Source organism: Mandrillus leucophaeus, unplaced genomic scaffold (genome assembly GCF_000951045.1).
Source record: "Mandrillus leucophaeus isolate KB7577 unplaced genomic scaffold, Mleu.le_1.0 Scaffold421, whole genome shotgun sequence".
NCBI lineage: Eukaryota > Metazoa > Chordata > Mammalia > Primates > Cercopithecidae > Mandrillus > Mandrillus leucophaeus.
Window position 1 is genome coordinate 2,149,778 of NW_012104488.1, and position 19,981 is coordinate 2,169,758.

General features: G+C 39.8%; 1 protein-coding gene across 3 annotated transcripts in view; it reads left to right on the forward strand.

Annotated features, from left to right (window-relative positions):
- Window positions 1-6: 6 nt before the first annotated feature.
- The window catches only part of ALG5 (ALG5, dolichyl-phosphate beta-glucosyltransferase), a 50,521-nt gene continuing 30,546 nt past the window's right edge, over window positions 7-19,981 (forward strand). Inside the window, exons 1-6 of one of the 3 annotated variants that reach the window (XM_011992990.1) lie at window positions 7-96; window positions 3,696-3,867; window positions 4,256-4,302; window positions 5,629-5,697; window positions 9,755-9,847; window positions 13,578-13,691. In XM_011992990.1, coding sequence (XP_011848380.1) covers window positions 31-96; window positions 3,696-3,867; window positions 4,256-4,302; window positions 5,629-5,697; window positions 9,755-9,847; window positions 13,578-13,691 — 561 coding nt within the window. In that variant the 5' untranslated portion in view covers window positions 7-30. The remainder of the gene's footprint in view (window positions 97-3,695; window positions 3,868-4,255; window positions 4,303-5,628; window positions 5,698-9,754; window positions 9,848-13,577; window positions 13,692-19,981) is intronic. The other 2 variants (XM_011992992.1, XM_011992991.1) reach the window with 2 other exon arrangements.

Sequence of the window (19,981 nt, forward strand, 5' to 3'; positions counted from 1 at the left end):
GGGATTGGGCGGGCGGCTCCGGCATGGAGGATGGCTCCGCTTCTGCTGCAGCTGGCGGTACTCGGCGCGGCGCTGGCGGCCGCAGCCCTCGTGCTGGTAAGAACAGGGATGGGAACCCGCGCAGGCCGGGGCTCACTGCTCTCCGGGAGACTGCAGCTCCTCAGGCGTCCCCTCCTGCGCGCTACCCGTTCTCAGACAAGTCCCTTTCCCCCTAGCTTCCCCCAAATACCTGACCTCGGAGTTTCCTTTCCTGGAGTTTCACTCTCCTTTTCTTCCGTTCTTTAATTTTCCTTTGGAATCTTATCTCTTTGTGTGCTCAGTTTTTCACACTGGGGCGCACCCACCCAGCCTGGCATCGTCGCCGCTTCCCTCGCCCCTGGTGCCCATGCCCCCTGCCCACCCGCTCTTTCAGCCTCGACCTCTCCCAGACTCTCCGGGACCTGCAGCCGCTGCAGTTCTGCTCCACCCAGGGGGGTCTCCAGCCCCAGAAGGGGTGTGCTCCCTAGCATGCCTCCTTTGCTGATGGGGTTAAGCAGATAGAGATGACGGAGCCCTTACTGACAGCAGCTATCTGTTACAAATGGGAATAAATCCGTGGATCGATGAGACCCACTAGGGACGCAGGGTAAGCGAGAGAGACGGGCCTCAGGCCTCTTGTCAGGGGCGCGTGTGTCCCAGAATTAAGCACCCTAAATATAATGCCCATAAACAAGGCAGGACAATAGAATTCAAACTCGATTTTCTTTGCCATTGCTCTCGAAACACAAAAACATTGTAAACTCTTGCTGCTTGTTACGTGGTAGAAAATTGGCCAAATGAACTCTCTCCCGCGTACCTTGGAATGAGCCTGCCCTCTAGTTAGTAAGTGGAGAGGATTTCAGCTTCCTTCACATTCAGATTAGTCATCTAGACAGCACTGCCAGGAAGGCCACCCTGCCATCTTTCCAGAAAATGTATAAATTTACAGTTTAGATAAAATGTAATGCATCCTTACTTCTTTGTTAATAGTATCTGGGTAAGAGAGGAGTCCTCTCTTGCCCTAACTAGTGGAGACTTCAGGGTTTGGAGCTTTTTTGTTTTTTCAAGTTTTTGAGCAAGCCAGGATTTATTTATTTATTTTTTTTTTTAATTTTTTTGGCGGTGTAGGGGCGGGGAGTGGATTCACATATTCTTAGATTGAAGCTGCCTTACTTTGGGTCTTTTGCACAGATTTTATGAGATTGTACTGACGGTATTTGTTCCCACTAGCTTGAAGTGACAAGAGCTACCATTTATTGAGTGTAGTACTTACTATATGTTCAGTGTTGCACTTGGTTTAATAGGAGTTATCTCATTAAATCTTTAAAATAACACTGTCATATATGTTATCATTATCATTATTTTACTGGTGAGGAAACAAGGTGGAGAAATGAGCTCGTGTACTCAAATGTTACACAACTAGTGAAACTTAGGTTTTTTAAATGTCAGAGCAAGAAATAACTTAAAAAATAATTTTTCACAGCTTCATCTTTTCTTCATATGTATCCACTCTCCGTTCTTATTTTCTCACAGTCTCACCTCCTTTCTGAATTATTTTAAAACAAAATTCGAAGATATTTTATCTTTAAATCCTTAGCATTTATTTCTAACAGATAAGGTCCCTCTTTTTAAAATACCACAATAAAGTGGTCACAGATTTATGTTTATTCTGTGATTTCAAATGCCCCCTCAGTTCACTTGCCCTCACTTATCTCATATATGTATCTGTTTGTTCCAATCAAGATCCAAACAAGTGTCACACCTTGTACTCCGTTGACATATTCAGTGTCTTAATTGGTTAAAAGTTTCTCCTCCTCCTTTTTTTCTTTTCCTTTTTTTTTTGTTTTGTTTTTGTTTTTGTTTTTGAGACGGAGTCTGGGTCTTGTCGCCCAGGCTGGAGTGCAGTGGTGTGATCTTGGCTCACTGCAACCTCCGCCCTCAAGCAATTCTCCTGCCTCAGCCTCCTGAGTAGCTGGGATTACAGGCGCCTGCCACACCACTCCTGGCTAATTTTTATACTTTTAGTAGAGACGGAGTTTTGCCTTGTTGGCCAGGCTGGTTTCGAACTCTTGACCTCAGGTGATCAGCCCTCCTCGGCCTCCCAAACTTCTGGGATTACAGACGTGAGCCACCATGCCTGGCCTTTTTCCTTGTCTTTAATGTGATCATTTGTCCCGTAGAACTTCTCACAATTTGGATTTCTTTGATTGCGTCCCCTTAATGCCTTTTAATATCTTCTATCCCAGATTTTCTATAAACTGGTAGTTAGGATCGAGAGACCTGATCAGATACATACTCGATGTGTTGTTTAATCAAGAAAAAATTGTGAATGATGCTTCTTCCTTTCTCTTGTGTCTCATTAGGAGTCATGTAATGGCCAGTTGCCTCTGGTGTTAAGATGGATGTGTGGTTTCAAGTGTTGCCAGCCAGACCCACCAGTTTATAAAGTTTGTCATCAGCCTGAAGGTTTTAGTAGTCATTGAGGATCATTACCTAAATGCTTTATTTCATTGTGGGTTGCCAAGTGAAATATTCTGATTGTATCCTTCATTTATTACCTAGAGTTTTGTAATGAAAGAAATCTCATCCTCAGCTATTCATTTACCCTGAAATATTTTTCATACATATAAAACGCAAAATAAAAGGCAAATTTTTGAAATAAAGAGATGGTTCCTGCATCTTAACCAGTTTTTGTTTTTAGTATCATTGTGAATTTATGATTTACAGTATTTTCATGGTTTGATCCATTGCAATAATTTTTTTTGGCAGGGGGGAGGTGGGAGGATGATCAGATTCTTGCATCATAGGCCACTGAGAGCCCCTTCAGGTTGACTAATTTGTCCTTTCAGCATAGCCCTTGTAATCTTTGATAGCGTCTTCAAATTGGTCATTAAATTACAAATGAGTAGCATTCCAAAAATTTATAGACTGTTTTGAAAGCAGAAAGTGTACCAATAGAAACAATGTTTAAAAAAAAAAAAAAAGGTTATTTCCAAAGCTTAGCTCCCAAGTGCCTATGGAAGGGAGCCTGTAAGTTAGATACTTCAGTAAATGCTGTATTCTGAATTCAAATTCGAGTTAAGTATCAAAAACATATTCTTAAACATTGTTGTCCCTACTTGGTTCTCTGGGGAATCTTCCTTTTATATCTTGGGTCTGTCTGGTCCTCGATGGGAAGTCTGCCCTCACCCCGCATGTTCCAACTGCAAAATGGACTTGTCCTGTCACATATAGATTCCAGGTAGAGATAGGACCTTACTCTGTGTGTGTGTGTGTGTGTGTGTGTGTGTATGTGTGTGTCTATGCATGTAGACACGCTAAGGATCAGAGGTTTAGGGCACCTAAGAGTAGACTGGTCTTCCTGTAGTGACAGATCTCTCTTGTAGCTGGGATGATGGAAGCCTAGGGAATGATGACTGGGAAGAGACAGAGCCTCCCAAGGCATCAGCACCTTACTGATGGAAAAAAGGACAGTAATTCATTCCTAAGTAGGGGACTAGTTAGTGGACTCACTATTGTCTAATTTTGGAGTCACCTCTAGACCATTGTTAATGAACTGAAGCCTGAGAGTGAATATTCAACTAAAAGAAAAGTAGATGATGTATTCTAACATAAATACAGAAAAATCAGCAAAACATAATTTCTTTTTTGTAAAAGACATGTATGTCTGCTTTTAGATTTCCGTCGTTGCATTTATAACTGCTACAAAAATGCCAGCACTCCATCGACATGAAGAAGAGAAGTTCTTCTTAAATGCCAAAGGCCAGAAAGAAACTTTACCCAGCATATGGGACTTACCTACCAAACAACTTTCTGTCGTTGTGCCTTCATACAATGAAGAAAAACGGTGTAAGCCCAGTTTTGATTTTTTTGGTAAAGGGTAGTTTGGAAAGAAAAGGAAATTTAAAGTATTTGACTTCACCGTCTTTGCCAAAACATTAATAGATGTGGGCTGTGTCACGCGCACAGTTGGTAATTGTTGTAGTTCAGCAGAGAGGGAAGTGAATATTTGCTCTCACGAATAGGAGCAGCATCATGAGGCAGTGGGGCTGGAATGTTCTAGAGAGGTAATAAGCAAGTTGTGGACGGAAGGCAGGATTCCAGATGGGAATGACCGTTGGGAGAGTACCAGAGGGGCTTGTTAGATTATTGGGACTTTTTTCTGTATGTAAGCTGAATGTGCCGGGCTTGGAAAATCATTTTCAAAAGCGATTTTTAATATATTTTTTTCTTTAAGTGCCTGTGATGATGGATGAAGCTCTGAGCTATCTAGAGAAGAGACAGGTATCATGTTTTCTCTTTTAATATGATATCTCCAATTAAAACTAGACCAGGTCACCAACTTGTGGACCCCAAGCTAGATGCACTGTGAGAGGCAGTCCTGGCAGCACTCCAATTGCTGGGCCACCTGCTGCTCGGCTTGTTGCTATCCAAAAGCCCGGCACGTAGCATGCTACCTCCAGAGGCAGGTGGGTGACCCAGGACAAACCAGGAAGCGGCAATTTCTGTTTCTGTGCCCTCCTACCCATTGTTTTCCTGTCTTGCCTGATGATATATTTAAAATTGAGTGACAGTGTATGTCTGCAGACTTTGTATGATGCCACAATGCTGTTTCTACTTTTGTGACTTACAAGAAAAGGTATATTGTTGTTGTTTTTGCTGTTAACTTTTATTCTCTTCTCTCTCTTTTTATTTTTTGGTTAACTGAGTTTGAATAAACAGAAAAACTAAGTCTGAATGAACAGAAAAAAAGATATTTTTAAAAGACTTTCACTTAGGTTGAAATTATTTTGCATTTCTTCAGTATTCTCGAGAGTCTCCCCTCCTATTTTCTTCCTCTTTTCCCTACATAAGGAGAAGAGAAATAATACACAATCTTCTTTTGTAACATTAGCTGCCATTGGAATCTCCTTGGAGGGATTAAGAATTAAGTGAGTTCTTTTTTTAAAAAAAAGAAAATTGTTTTGATTTACTTTGCTTTTAGATTTTTTGTATAGAGGGGAAATAGAAGATTCACTGAAAAAGAAAGGGCCGTATTACCTTATTACCAACTCCAAAAATTTAATTTAAAGAAAAGAAGAAAGGAATTGAGCCCTTAATATGTATGAGGCTTCTACCTCTTCAATTACATGTAATCTTTACACCAGCCACATAGAGTAGGTTTTTCTGTTCTCTTTTTTTAAACAGAAAATAGGCCCAAAATGTTAAGTTGCCCAAGGTCATTAGGCTAAGAAATGCTGCGGCCAACCTGGAATCTGCCCTCTCTGACTTCAAACCTCAAGAGCTTTTTTGTTGCACACCGGTACCCTCTCAGATGTGCTATAGCACCACAAGTACCTGGCTTCTTCCAGCACCAAGGTACAGGGCAGACCAGGGAACAGCAAGGTGACATATAGCGATTGAGTCAATATTCACTCTCCACCTCTACTCAGGATCTCTCTTTTTTTTTTTTTACTTAGCCTTTTTATTTTATGCGGTTTGTGCACTAATATTTATATTCAAATTTATATGTATCGACACTAAAGCAGTTTCTTAAATTATTGATAATTTTATTAGAATACTTTATGGCAATTATGCCAAATTGTGTTATTTTATTTTTGTTTCTTGCAGAAACGAGATCCTGCATTCACTTATGAAGTGATAGTAGTTGATGACGGCAGTAAAGATCAGACCTCAAAGGTAAATACACTTGCTTTTAGAACTGACAATAGGTAGAAAATAGAGAATAATTTTACACATGTGAAATCTCACTTTCATTCACCAGGGGACCCTAAAACTGTGCCTGACACTCTCCATTGTTACAGTGTAGATAGCAGAAAAAACAGATTTCGTTTATGGAACTTCTCCATAAGACCAGGGAAGCTTTGAAGATCGCCAGATAGGGAAGAAACATACCCACACACAGTTCCTCTTGGCCTTTAGGGTAGGAACCTTCCTTGCCTACCAGTTTGTGCTTCCTTTTTCCCTAAGCACAGTTTCTTTATGCTCCATCTTGCCTTATAATTTCTAAAGCAGTCACGCCAATAGAAACCTGCCTGCATACCAGCCGCTGGGAATCAGGTGCACAGAGAGCACTGGCAGGATCTGGCTTAGGAAGGGTAAGTGCTGCACTTTGAGTAGTATGCTGTGAAAGTTATGAACATAAGCCATCTCAGCAGTTTAGTGATACGTGCAGGGAATGGCATGGAAAGCAAACTTCAGACACTTGCTGCTGAGATTAGAGAGGTAGCCTAGACCCAGCTGAGGCTGTGCATCTTCTGAGGAGCACTTTTTTGGTGGCCCTTGACCTGTGAGTGCCAGCTGCTCTGCTGGAAGGATCAGAGATGCCCTCCCAGGGAGGACAAGCAAGGGAGGGGTTAGCAATTGACCCCACTGCTCCCAAGGTTGGGAGGAAGTGGAAAGTTGAAATTATATTTAGTAGAAGTTTTTATTTAAAACAAAGACCCCAGTTTTCGCTAAGCTAAGTATTTACGGATTCCCTGTTAATGTCTTACAGTCTGAGGGGTGTGAGGAAAATTTTAGGTGTGGCTCTTGTTCTTGAGGTGTTTCAGACTAAGGGGGCACAAATTATAGTACAAGAGAACACTGCAGTTGTACAGTGATGTTTATTATATCCTCAAACAACATAGCAAAAAGGCGAGTAGGCACTCAGTAGGAACTCAGTTCACAAATGGTGGCTGAGTGACAGCTGCTGCCCTGTATACTAAATGCCATGCTATAAAACTTCAGTGTGCATCCATTCCAAATAGGTGTGGCTTCAACAATGTTACATTCCTTGAAGCTCCATACAGACTCTAGAGGGAGCTTTTCATCCTAACACAGTAAAGTCTTATTAGTTCACTTAGCTACTCACACAATGACTTTATCTTCTTGGTTTTGGAGTCTTATGATGAATATCAAGTATTGTGCCATTCCAGAGTAAACATCTACAGCACAAATAACTGTTCTTTGAACAGATGTTTCTTCAGCTGTTAAGCAGGAGTCAAGAGTTCTGACTGGTACTGAAATACAAAGATGTAAAGACCATTTTCTGCCTTGAAGGAATTCACATCTATTAATAATACTGGAAATATGCAGTAAATAATTAGAGCACTATGTGTTAGACATTTTTATCAATTAGGAACTGTATCATAGAGTGGCTTAGATAATAAAGACGTTTAATTATCTCATCTGCCAGGAAGTCTGGAAATAGTTGATTCCGGAGTTGGCTTAGCATTTTAACAGGATCAGGTTACTGGATCCCGATCATTTTCAGTCTCACGCATTCCTTCATCACAAAATGGCCACAGCTACAAATATTACATGTCCTGGAGTAGTAAGGGACAGCCAGGACTTTAAGAATCATCTCTGGGCTGGGCATGGTGGCTCATGCCTATAATCCCAACACTTTGGGAGGCCAAGGTGGGAGGGTGGGAGGATTGCTTGAGCCCAAGAGTTTAAGGTTGCAGTGAGCTATGATCGTGCTACCGCACTCCAGCCTGGGTAACGGAGCAAGACCCTGTGTCAACAAAAAGAATCATCTCTGCGTGCATCTCTCCTTTTTAACTAGGAATGACAATCTTTATCAGAAGTCCTCACCCCCCCTTTAGTAAAGCCCACACCAAAAGTTCACAAGCTAGAACTTAATGACATGACCACCCAAGCCTGCAGGGAGGCTGCAGAAGTACTCAGCAAAGAGGAGTTAGACCAGTCATGGTTCATCCCCTAGGGCTTCACAGTTGTCACTATGCATTATTGGGGCCATAAGAGCAAAGAAGGAGGCACTGTTTGCTGGACTGGCAGTTAGTTAACAGTGGTACAACAGGAGTGTGTACACTGGACCATGGCTGCATTTGCTCACTGAGACTGATAGATTTCAGCTATATGTCAGATACCAGAAATAAAAATCTTTGCTTTTAAGTAGCTGACATTTACAGTTGCATTATGTGATGAGTAAAGTAATAGTTGAATGAGAAAATGCTTTAGTAGTACGTATTGCTGTTAGAATTATACTTTTCTTTTTTCTGGGGGAAGGTGAGGGTGGGCATGGAGGCTAGAAAAGAGAAATGGTGTTTGACTGAGTCTTAAGCTGGCCTGACAGGTGAGGAAGCTGGAAGACAGTGTTCTGAGAAAAGGCATACAAGTGTAAGACCGTGGTATGGTCTGGAAATCTCAAATACTGCTAATGTACATGGTACTAATGGGGCGGCCTCAGAAGCTGGCTAAAAAGGTGAGGGCTGAATCACAAAGGATCTCCTATGCTATGATAAGGAACTCATATGTGATGCTTAGAAGCCGTGGGTCATCCTTGAGGGTGTTTGAACAGGGCTTATGTGAACCGATTTCCATATTAAAATGCTCCTCATATAACTTTAGGAATGAATTAGGGAGTCAGGCTAGAGATGTGGAGACTTTCGGGGATAAGGCCCTGAACTAGGTCAGGAAGATGTGAGGATGGCGTGAATTTGAGAGGCATTTTACAAATCAGTCGGTGAGTTACAGTAGCCAGTGAACTGTGATGCGTGATAGAAATGAAAGATGATTTTCAGGCTTTCAATTTGAGCAACTTAGTAGGTGGTGATGCCATTTGCTGCAGCAAGGAATATAGACTGAGCAGGAGTGGGAGAAGGAGATGAATGAAATTCTGGAGTTTTTATTTATTCAGTATATAACTACGTGACGCAGGACAGAGAGTCTGGGCTCTAAACAGACATGCGAGACTCATAAATATAAGGTGTAATTAAGCCCATGCAGTGACTCCCAGTGAGCTTTTATGTTGACAAGAGAAGATGGCCAGGGGTTTCCCATTAGCTGTGTGTACAACGTAGAGTTGGTCCTTGTGAGCATTATCAGCGTTTAAGGAGCAAGCCAAGCAAAAGGAGTTAGTGGTGAAAACTTAGGAACAGTTAGAGGAGGGCAAAGGCCGGATGAGAGCAACTTTACAGCTGCCCGTAGAGTTGGTTGTCAAAGGACAGGGTACCTGATGGACTAAGGTTACAAGGAAAGGGGATGTGGAAGAGCAAAGGGCATGAGCCATACTACAGTGGACTGAAAAATAAATGGGTGATGAAATGCAGGTGGCAAATATAGATCACTATCTCATGACTTTGATTATAAAGCAGAATAATGGCAGTAGTTTGAGAAAATAGTGAAGTCAAAGGAAAGTTTTTAGGATGCTGGCAGCTTGAGCAAGTCTGAGGCTGTGGAGCCAGCAGAGAGCAAGGGATTGAAGATTTAGAAGAGAAGTTACAGCATGGATATCTGCTGAGAGAGAGGAATTTGAGTGAAAAGATTCTGGGGAAAGGGTCAGGATACAAATAGCCTCTCTGGGGAATAAGATCGATTGCAGACCAGAACAAATGCAAAAGTCATTAACCAGTGTTGAGGGCCCAATCACAGGTTTGTACTAGTCAGATAGCACATGGCTTTTGTGGGGGTTTTTATTTTGTTTTTTGTTTGTTTGTTTGTTTGTTTTTTAGCAGCTCAGTAGCTTAGGTAGAGGGGTCAAGAAAAGAAGGTCATTGTCCACTCTGGCAGTTCCTCTGCAGGAAATTGAACTATGATTTCAACCTAGTAAGTCAATGCCACCAAGAATTCTACAGCTCCTCCAGGTCATCAAAATGTAGAGTGGATATAATCTAGTCACAAGAAGGGGTAAACTCCAATAGCAGTGTTTGAGCCAAAGCAAGAAACATGGCTTATATAATTCTCTTAGAATCCAAATTAATTTTATTCTGACTTTTATATAATTTCACAGGTAGCTTTTAAATATTGCCAGAAATATGGAAGTGACAAAGTACGTGTGATAACTCTGGTGAAGAATCGTGGGAAAGGTGGAGCGATTAGAATGGTAATACATATTTTCAACATTTTTATCTAAAATATAAAGGTATCTTGAATAATGTCTTTTGCAGACTTGTATGTTTGCTCGCTGCTTGAATACCAGCATTTCAAGTTAGTGATAACATATTTTTAATAATAACTTCATGTTTTTAGTCAAATTTTATATTATGTCATATCTATCATATACTGGGTGATTTAAAAATATATTTCTGTTTATCTTAAAGTTTAAAATGTTACCATCTACTGCTGTATCTTTGATAGAGTTACCAGATAGTCAGCTTATGTGGTTTCTTGCTGTTTAAAAATGCTTTTTTGTATTAAGTTTTACCTTTACGAAGGTATGCTGTTACGCATGGTAGCATAAACTAAGATGAATTTGACTTGGGTCTATCCTGATGAAATGTGCAGTCTAATAGAAAAAGTAAGCATTTGCATAAGTAAAGAAGATTACAATTATGAGAGACATGCAAATAAAGTGCTAAGAAATTTCAAAAAAAAGGTTACTGTCAGCTGAGGCATATCAGGTACGAATCAAGCTGAAAGTTTAAAAATCAAGATATGTGAAAGAAAACCTAAATAATTGACATTGAGGTTCATTTATTTATTTTTCCCTCATAAAAAGAAGTCTAGAAGTGGGCAGTCCAGGGCTTGTTCAACTCCACAGTCATCAGAAGTCCAGGCTTCTGCCGTTTCATTCCTTCCTCATGCACACAGGGTGACACCTGGAGCACAAGCCATTGTGTCCACATTCAAACAGGAAGGAGAAGGGAAATGGTCAGGATACAAATCATCACATGTTGCCCTCCTCACAGTGTCTTATGAGTTAGGGTCTATTAGTTTGATGATTATATGGATGAGGAAAGTGAGGAAAGAAGGTGAAGTAAATTACCCAATGTTTTCAGATGATAAGAGGTAGAGTCGAGATTTGGATGCAGTTAGTTTCACTCTGAAACCCATACTTTTAACCTCTCTGATAATTATAGAGAAAAGACTTGAGAAAACAGCACACCATGTAGCAAAGCCAGAAAAGACAGAAGTAGGAACTCTTTGGATATGTACTAGAAACTGATTCACTTTGGCTGGGTCATAGGATATATGAAACAGAAAGAAAGTAGGATTGATGCAATGTCATGGTGGGCTTTAAATCTATTCATTTGTTTCTTTATTCAGCCAACGTTGTACTTTCATTAGAGACACAGAGATGAAAGACACCTATTCTGTCCTTAAGGATATCACAGTTTAGTAGGGAGACAGACCATTGCCATACAGTGTGGTAAATGCTATAATAGAAGTATATGCAAAATGTTGGCGCCACCATCTGTTGGGGGAGCAGCACAGATGTCCCTGAGGAGGCAGATTCTGAGCAGGATCTTCAAGGAGGATTAGGACTTAACCACATACAAGTTGGGAGGGCAGGGAGCCTAGACAGGGAACATGAACAAAGGCACGGCAGTGTGAAAGAACATGCCACAGTAAAGGACGCACTCATGGTACCCATGTCTTGACTGTGGAGGTAAGGCTGGAGGGGTGGGTGGGTTCAGGTCACAAACTGTAGGCAACGGGCTTTTACCTTTTTTACCATTGACAGAGTCACACTTTAATCAGCCAGCAGCAAGTGTAGCAATATTAGGCAAGGTATGATTAATATTTATTTGGATTATGATAGTGACAGAAGAGAAGAAAATGAGGGGATAAATGTGAGAGCTATTAAAAGGACATAGAATTGGGTCTGAGGTCAGAGAGAAGAATGACGTATTAAGCCATTCTTACTTTGCTATAAAGAAATACCTGAGACTGCATAACGTATAAAGAAAAGAGATGTGATTGACTCATGGTTCTGCATGCTGTACACGAAGTGTGGTGCCAGCATTTGCCTCTAGTGTGGGCCTCAGGAAGCTTCCACTCATGATAGAAGGCGAAGGGGGAGCAGGTGCATTATATGGCGAGAACAGGAGCAAGTTAGCAGGCAGGGTGGTGCTGCACACTTTTAGACAACCAGATCTCATGAGAACTTGCTCACTGTTGCGAGGACAGCACCAAGCTATTCATGAGGGATCCACCCCCATGACCCTAACACCTCCCACTGGGCCCAACCTCCAACATTGGGGATCACATTTCAATATGAAATTTGGAAGGGACACAGATCCAAACTATGTCAAATAAGTACCAGTGGCCTTGTGTAACAGGGAGGATGATGATGCCATTAATAGAAGGAATGAAACACTGGAGGAGGAGCTAGTATAAGAGGCAGTTTGTTGAGTTTGAGCCATATTAAGTTTGAGGCAACATGCAGTGGTATCCAGAATAGCCTAGGAGAGAGGGTGTGAGTGAGTCATCCGCATATGTCAGATGATAGTTGAACCTGAAGCCATTAAACTGTCAAAGAGGAGGTTACAGAGAAAAGGAGAACCAGGATATCTTAAGGCAGTGAGACACATGAGAAATAATGGGCATCACATATGACTGAGGAAACACAAATGGGAGTTGCTGTGGTAGACTGCCTTTTCAAGGAGCTGCGGCGAAGTGAAGGCCACAGACGGTGGAACAGGAAAGTAAGCTTAAACAAGTTTGATCATGTATCATTGAAATTAGTCACTTACTGGTTTTTTGCCCCATTTCAAACTAATAGCTCCAGGTTTTTTTTTACCACCTCAGCCTCCCAAGTAGCTGGGACTACAGGCATGTGCCACCATATGAGGCTACTTTTTAAAACTTTTTTGTAGAGATGGAGTCTCACTGTATTGCCCAGACTAGTCTCAAACTCCTGAGCTCAAGCAATCCTTCCACCTCAGCTTCCCAAAGTGCTAGGATTATAGGGGTGAGCCATCTCACCTAGCCTTTTGCATTTGTTCTAACGGGTGTGATTAAAACGACATCACAGATACTAGTTAGTGAGCTTATTGTACCATAGAATAAATGATCTGGTTTCTCTCTACATTTATATATGTCTTATCTATAGTCACACTATGTTGTGTTACCAAAGCAATTTTACTATATCAAACTGTAAATATATTTGCACTTAAGACATAAGGAATTCACTCAAATACACCAGAGAAATTAAAAGTTGATGTGCAGTTTATTTCTGTATGAAATATGCACTCATGGAGCCATAATTTGCACAAAAGACCAGCCAATTCAGAATTGAATGGCATAATTTTGCTGTTTCAAATACCGCAAATGGCATAAAATAACATTTGGATTTATGCATAATTCTTAAATTTTATTGACACTCTTTTTTTACTTAATTAATTTAGTAAACTTTAGATCCCATAATAAAGGATACTAAAGACCTATATTCCTATGATACATTTCACAGCATATCTATATTAGAATATTTAATCTGTCTATAAACATGTTCTTTATATGTGGTTCTAAGTAGCCCCTAATTCATTTTAAGCATCATGACACGATAATATGTATGATAGGTACTGTCCCTTTTTATTCTTAGTGATGCAGAATATCTCTAATTTGTCCAAACCTATTTTATTATCTTGGTATTTTCCAAGATATTTGTAGTATGAATTCACAAAGTTTTTAAAATAATGAAGATAGGCAATAGGAACATTTGAGAAGATCTTAATATACAGGTAATTTGTTTTCAGTGAACTCTGGCCTCCTTCCGTCATCTCATACCTTATCTTTCACTCTTAGGTATTTTAAGTAGAACAGACTGAAATGTCATCGAATTTAACCTTCATTTTAACCAACTTTCTTTCACTTGAAATTTTAAAATACAGGGTATATTCAGTTCTCGAGGAGAAAAGATCCTTATGGCAGATGCTGATGGAGCCACAAAGTTTCCAGATGTTGAGAAATTAGAAAAGGGACTAAATGACCTACAGCCTTGGCCTGTGAGTATAAGAATGTAGTTTAAATAACATTCAGTCAAGAATGCAGGGGAGCTAAAGTAAAAGGAGAATTTACCTATCGGTTTAAAAACTGAGTGTTTTTGGTATGAAATCCTTACACAAATGGTACAACCCCATAGAGGAACTTACCATTTTGTTACAAATGTTGTCTGATTTTATGAGATTCACTTGACAATTACTTATTTAATATTGTGGCCATTTCTCTCTCTTGGTTTCTGATTGCTTCTTCCCAAGTTTTAATATTTATTGTGTATATTCAATTAAGGCTTTTATTTAAAAGTATAGCCTGAGTTCCAGGTAAAGATGTGAAATGAAGCTGGATCACAGAATCCAGTTTTTGATGAAACAAACAAAATCACAAGCAATAATCACTCAGAAAGGATTATTTGAAACTTCATGCCATAACTTCAAAAAGTGGAGGTTGAGGAAAGAAATAAAATCCTGGTGCCATTTCTACCTTTTAAAAGCCATTTAGAGAAATAAGATGAATTTATCAAATCCTGAGCGTTTGCCAAATACTTCCCAATCTGGAAAAAATGAATAAGAGAATGAAAAAGCACCCTTGGACAACATCAAACAATATACCTACCATCACACAATATGTCAGAATTTCAGCAGACGCAAGAAAACTTGCTGAGGTCTGCTGTTTTTCAGGACTGTAAGCTAAGTTGGGGACACAGATCCATGTGACTAGATCCTTTCCTGGATGGAGTGTAGCTTGTTCAAGACACGTGACAAAATCTCCCAAGATCAGGGAACCCAAGTAACCCAACAAAGCCACATAGAGCCCCAGGGGAAGGTCCCTCCTCCTTGCCTTCCCACCACCTACCCTCAAGTCCAGATATAATACTCAGGCCTTGAAATTCTAGTTTAGAGGGGGAAGAGGTAAAAGTATATCAAGGAGAATGCTCATTTACGGTAGGAGAGTTGCCCATGTTAATCATGACAAAATGAAAGAAATGGCAATCACACCAACATGTAATTACACAAAAAATTAAAGTTGCATACAAAAGATTAAGACAGTGTAATCCAAGGAAAAGGACAAAGTTACATGCAAGTATTTTGGCTAAAGAAATAAAACAATGAAAATAAGAATTTAGCAACACAGGTCTTCAAAGGTAAGATGACAAAACAACAAAATGGTATTAAAAGAAAAATTACAGCCCAAGTTTACATGCCTGTAATTCCAGCACTTTGGGAGGCCAGGGCAGGAAGATCGCTTGAGGCCAGGAGTTTGAGCCCAGCCTGGGCAACATAACGAGACCCCATCTCTATAAAAATAAGAGAAAAATTAACAGGGTATGGTGGTGCATGCCTGTAGTCCCAGCTACTCAGGAGGCTGAGGCAGGAGGATCATTTGAGCCCAGCAGTTTGAGGTAATAGTGAGCTGTGATTGCCCCACTGCACTCCAGCCTCGGTGACAAAGCAGGATCCTGTCTCAAAATAAATAAATAAATAAATAAAAATAAAAATAAAAATTACAGAACTAAGAAAACAAATTGAGACCAAAATAAGATGAATATGTAAAACTGTCTATGAATGAAATAGACCTAGTTTAGAATTGAATATTATTACATATTTATTAAGATCCTATTTAGTATAGCAAAACCAAACCAAACACCACAAAAAAGTAAACATACAAGTGCCCCAAAAATATTTAATAATAATTACAGAAAAACTCACTGCATATCTTTCTAGAAATATTTATTTAATTCCACACTTTGTGAAGTATTACATATCTCCCCCACCATCATCCATTCCCATCCCTTGTATTTCTAGCTGTTTTTTGGTTTTTTTAGGTGTTTTTTGTTTAAGATTCTAAGTGAATGAACTCTTAAAATTTCTTAAGAGAATTAGCTGTAAAGATATTCATACCATTGCTGTTCAGAAGAGTAGCACTAGCCGCATGTGGCTATTTAAATTTAAATTAAATGAAAATCTAGTTCCTCAGTTTCATTGGCCACATTTAAATTACTTGTGGCTAGAAGCTACCTTTTTTTTTTTTTTCTTAAAGGAGATAAGGTCTTACTGCGTTGCCCATGCTGGACTCAAACTCCATCCTCCTACCTCAGCTTCCTGAGTAGCTGGGACTATAGAAGTGAGCCACCATGCCCAGCTTGTATAGCTCTTCTATCATCACAGAAAGTTCTCTGGCTTACAACGTGATGTGAATTTATTATTGGATATGTTGTAGTTCACTCTTACTAAAAAAGTATTTCATGTCCCACATCTTAGTAAATTATGATAGGCTAAAAGGAAAATCTAATTCATAAAGTTACTTGGTGTGATTTCCTTCTTCTCCCCAGACGACCCCAAGAGAAACTTGATAAATATTTCCCTTTCATTATCTTTCTAGAGGAAGCCATGAGTGGGAGGGAGAGCATAGGGCATCAGATTTTTAGCAGCTGATTTTATCGTTCAGCAGTAGGGCAAAGAATTTAAGTGATTTTGCTGATGTTAGGGAGTGAACCAAACAATAAAGCAGAAAAAAAATTTGAACTTTATTCTTATAAATCTAGTTCCTTTATACTAGTCTGAAAAGAAAAGGAGTTCTGATGCCATATTTTTCCTTATAATCCCATTTACTACATTGTTACTAGAAACGTTAAGTTTTAAAGAATTAAAGCATGTGATTATCATTAAGCTATTAATTCATAGCCTTGGTTTTATAGCACCTTAAAGTATCCCTAATTTAAAAATGTCCCAACTCAATTGAATTAATTTGAATTAAATTTAGTAAGTTTTATTAATATGCATCATATAATACTCTTTGGAGGAGGTGGAAAGGAGGCAAATAAATGATAGGTGGTTAAAGTTACAAGATTCATAGTTTTTGGATCCACCCAGTGAAAAATATCATGGTTCTGACAAAGCTTATAAACAGCCAGTCATTGCTCTCATTCTGAAGTTGACATGCATAGAGAAATTAGAAGAAATCTTCTTACTTATGTAATTCAGGTGTTGGAGAACTTTTTCTGTAGGACCATATAGTAAATATTTTCAGCTTTAAAGCCTATCAGTCTCTGTGGCAGCTGCTCAACTCTCTATTGTAGCATGAAAGTAGACATAGATAAAATACATCCTTTATTTACACAAATAAGCAGCAGATCAGATTTGGGCTACAGGCTGTAGTTTGCTGACCCTTACATCTAATTCAATCATTTATCCAATATTGGAAAGTTTTTACAACTACCTAGTAATCTTTCAGCCTCTGCTGCATAACTCTAGGGATGCCTAAGCAGCTCATTCTGTCTCAGCTCCACTGTGAAGTTCCTCTAGACACCAAATGCAAATACGTCTCCTTAGTCACCCCCTTCCATTGTTTCTGTCTTCTGTAGCTACACAAAATTATCTACTGCACTTCTTTGTGACAGCCCTTCAGAGAGTCAAAGCTGTTTTCCATGTGTATTCTCTTTAGGCTGTCAGTTCTTACAGTTTTTTTGTTGTTTGTTTGTTGGAGACAGTCTCACTCTGTCACTCAGGCTGGAGTGCAGTGACTCAATCTCGGCCCACTGCAAGCTCCGCCTCCCAGGTTCACTCCATTCTCCTGCCTCAGCCTCCCAAGTAGCTGGAACTACAGGTGCCCGCTACCATGCCTGGCTAATATTTTTTGTATTTTTAGTAGGGACAGGGTTTCACCGTGTTAGCCAGGATGGTCTCGATCTCCTGACGTCGTGATCTGCCCGCCACGGCCTCCCAGAGTGCTGGGACTACAGGCGTGAGCCACCGCGCCCAGCCCAGTTCTTACAATTTTTAAACATAGCATATTTTTTTCTTACAATTTTCCACTGAAGATGCATCTGTTTGTGTGGATTTGGTTTCCACATTACATTGTTACTTCGTTCAGGTATGTAATTTTCCATTGAAGATGTGTCTGTTTGTGTGGATTTGGTTTCCACATTACATTGTTACTTCGTTCAGGTATGTAATTTTCCATTGAAGATGTGTCTGTTTGTGTGGATTTGGTTTCCACATTACATTGTTACTTCGTACAGGTATTGCCAACAACTCTTTTTCCTACTCATTGCCTTTGAACTTTGTCTCTCCATCTCTGTACTGGTGTGGATTTCTTTCTGTGTTCTTTTGCTTTGTTTTCAGGAATGGAATTGTGGCTAGTTATCTCTTAATAACTTCAACTTGTTAAATTTCCGTGTCTAAAGGTGTAGGTTCTTATTCTATCTTTAGGGCAATAGCTATTGTCTCCATTCATTTAAGCCACAAATTTGATAAGCATGCCTTGCATGTATTTCCCTAAGCCCTAATAAAACTAGTGACTGAAATAGTTCAGAAAATAATGAAACAGGAACATGGGTTTCGGAGTCAAGTCCTATAATTACATGACTGTCTCACTAGATGGCAGTCATTAGCTTAAGTGTCTTTTACAATATTGTTTTGACCAGTTTAAGTCATTTCTTTAGTACGTTTTACGGTGGTTTCTAATGTTTTCTTTCTTAGCTGATTTTTTTTTAATGACTACAAAAAGAAATCTGTTACTCCTTGCTTGTATTTCCTCTTAGAGTAACCAGGTCACATGTTCTGGTCTGATGATTCTTATACAAGGTCATCTTACGAAAGTTGCCTACAATTTCTTTTCTGAAAATAAGTGCTCTTGTAAGGTTTTAAACTACATGTACATAATTTAAGTAGAGCTTTGTATAATACATACAAACAAAATAGGGCATTTACATTTTCATACTAAAAATTTTATTTTATTTTATTTTATTTTTGAGACAGGGTCTTCCTCTGTCACCCAGGTTGCAGTGCAATGGCACAATCTTGACTCACTGCAACCTCTGCCTCTTGGGCTTAAGCAATTCTCGTGCCTCAGCCTCCCGAGTAGCTGGGATTACAGGCATGCACCACCACGCCAGGCTATTTTTTGTGTTTTTTGGTAGAGATAGAGTTTCATTGTGTTGGCCAGGCTGGTCTCAAACTCCTGGACTCAAGTGATCTGCCCGCCTTGGCCTCCCAAACTGTGGGGATTAGGGGCATGAGCCACCGTACTCAGCCAAAAATTTTATTTGTATTTTACTTGTATTTTCTTTTCCCACATCTTTATTTTTTAATATGCAAAGCTGTCCTCTCAGATTTTCAGTTTCCTAACCGGTAGTCTACCTCTTTTTTAAAATATGCTTGTTTTTTAGTAATTTTTCTAAGCAAACTATATGCTGGCCAGGCATAGTGGCTCACATCTGTAATCCCAGCACTTTGACAGGCCAAGGTGGGAGGATCACTTGAGGCCAGGAGTATGCGACCAGCCTGGCCAACATAGCGAAATCCCATCTCTACTGAAAATTAGCCAGGTGTGGTAGTGCACACCTGTAATCACAGCTACTCAGGAAGCTGAGGCATGACAATCGCTGGAACCTGGGAGGCAGAGGTTGCAGGGAGTTGGGGTTGCGCTACTGCACTCCACCTTGGGCAACAGAGAGAGACTGTGTCTCAAAATATAATAAAAATAAAAATAAATTTTCAAAAAATAATCCCAAAGTGTATGATCACTTGTTCAGTTGCTTAACTTTTCTAAATAGAATCAAAAATCCCTAACAGACAAAATAAATGCTAAAAAGTGTGTATTTCATGATCATAGAGTAATTTCTCAGCCTGTGACTTAGGTTTTAAATAATTTTATTTATTTATTCTTATTATTTTTTGAGACGAGGTCTCACTCTGTCACCCAGGCTGAAGTACAATGGTACAGTCTTGGCTCACTGCAACCTCTGCTTCCAGGGTTCAAGCAAATCTCGTGCCTCAGCCTCCCGAGTAGCTGAGACTGCATGTGCAAACCACCATGCCTGGTTAATTGTTTGGTATTTTTAGCAGATGGAGTTTCACCATGTTGCCCAGGCTGGTCTTGAACTCGTGACCTCAAGCAGTTGGCCCTCCTTGGCCCCCCAAAGTGCTGGGATTACAGGCTGAGTCACCATGCAAGGCCCTTAAATTCTGATTTAGACATAGCTCTAACAAGCTTAGTTTTTAGTTTTTTTAGCCCACAGATGACTAGAATTAATGGATATGAAAAAGATACAGGTAAAAATTACATTAAGAAGAACCAGCGGAAGCAGATCTTAACCACACACACAACTCAATCTGCCGTGCTGGGCTGCTTACTAATGACCCTGAATGCTCTTTTTCTCTAATGTAGTAATCCTTGGCCAGTTGAACTTTTGCATACCAATGATTCATATGTGCATGCATAGTTTGGTTCCTTAAAAGAACATGACAGTTAGTCCTTCTCCCCTTTTGTGTGGACCATGTGAGCAAGTCTAAGA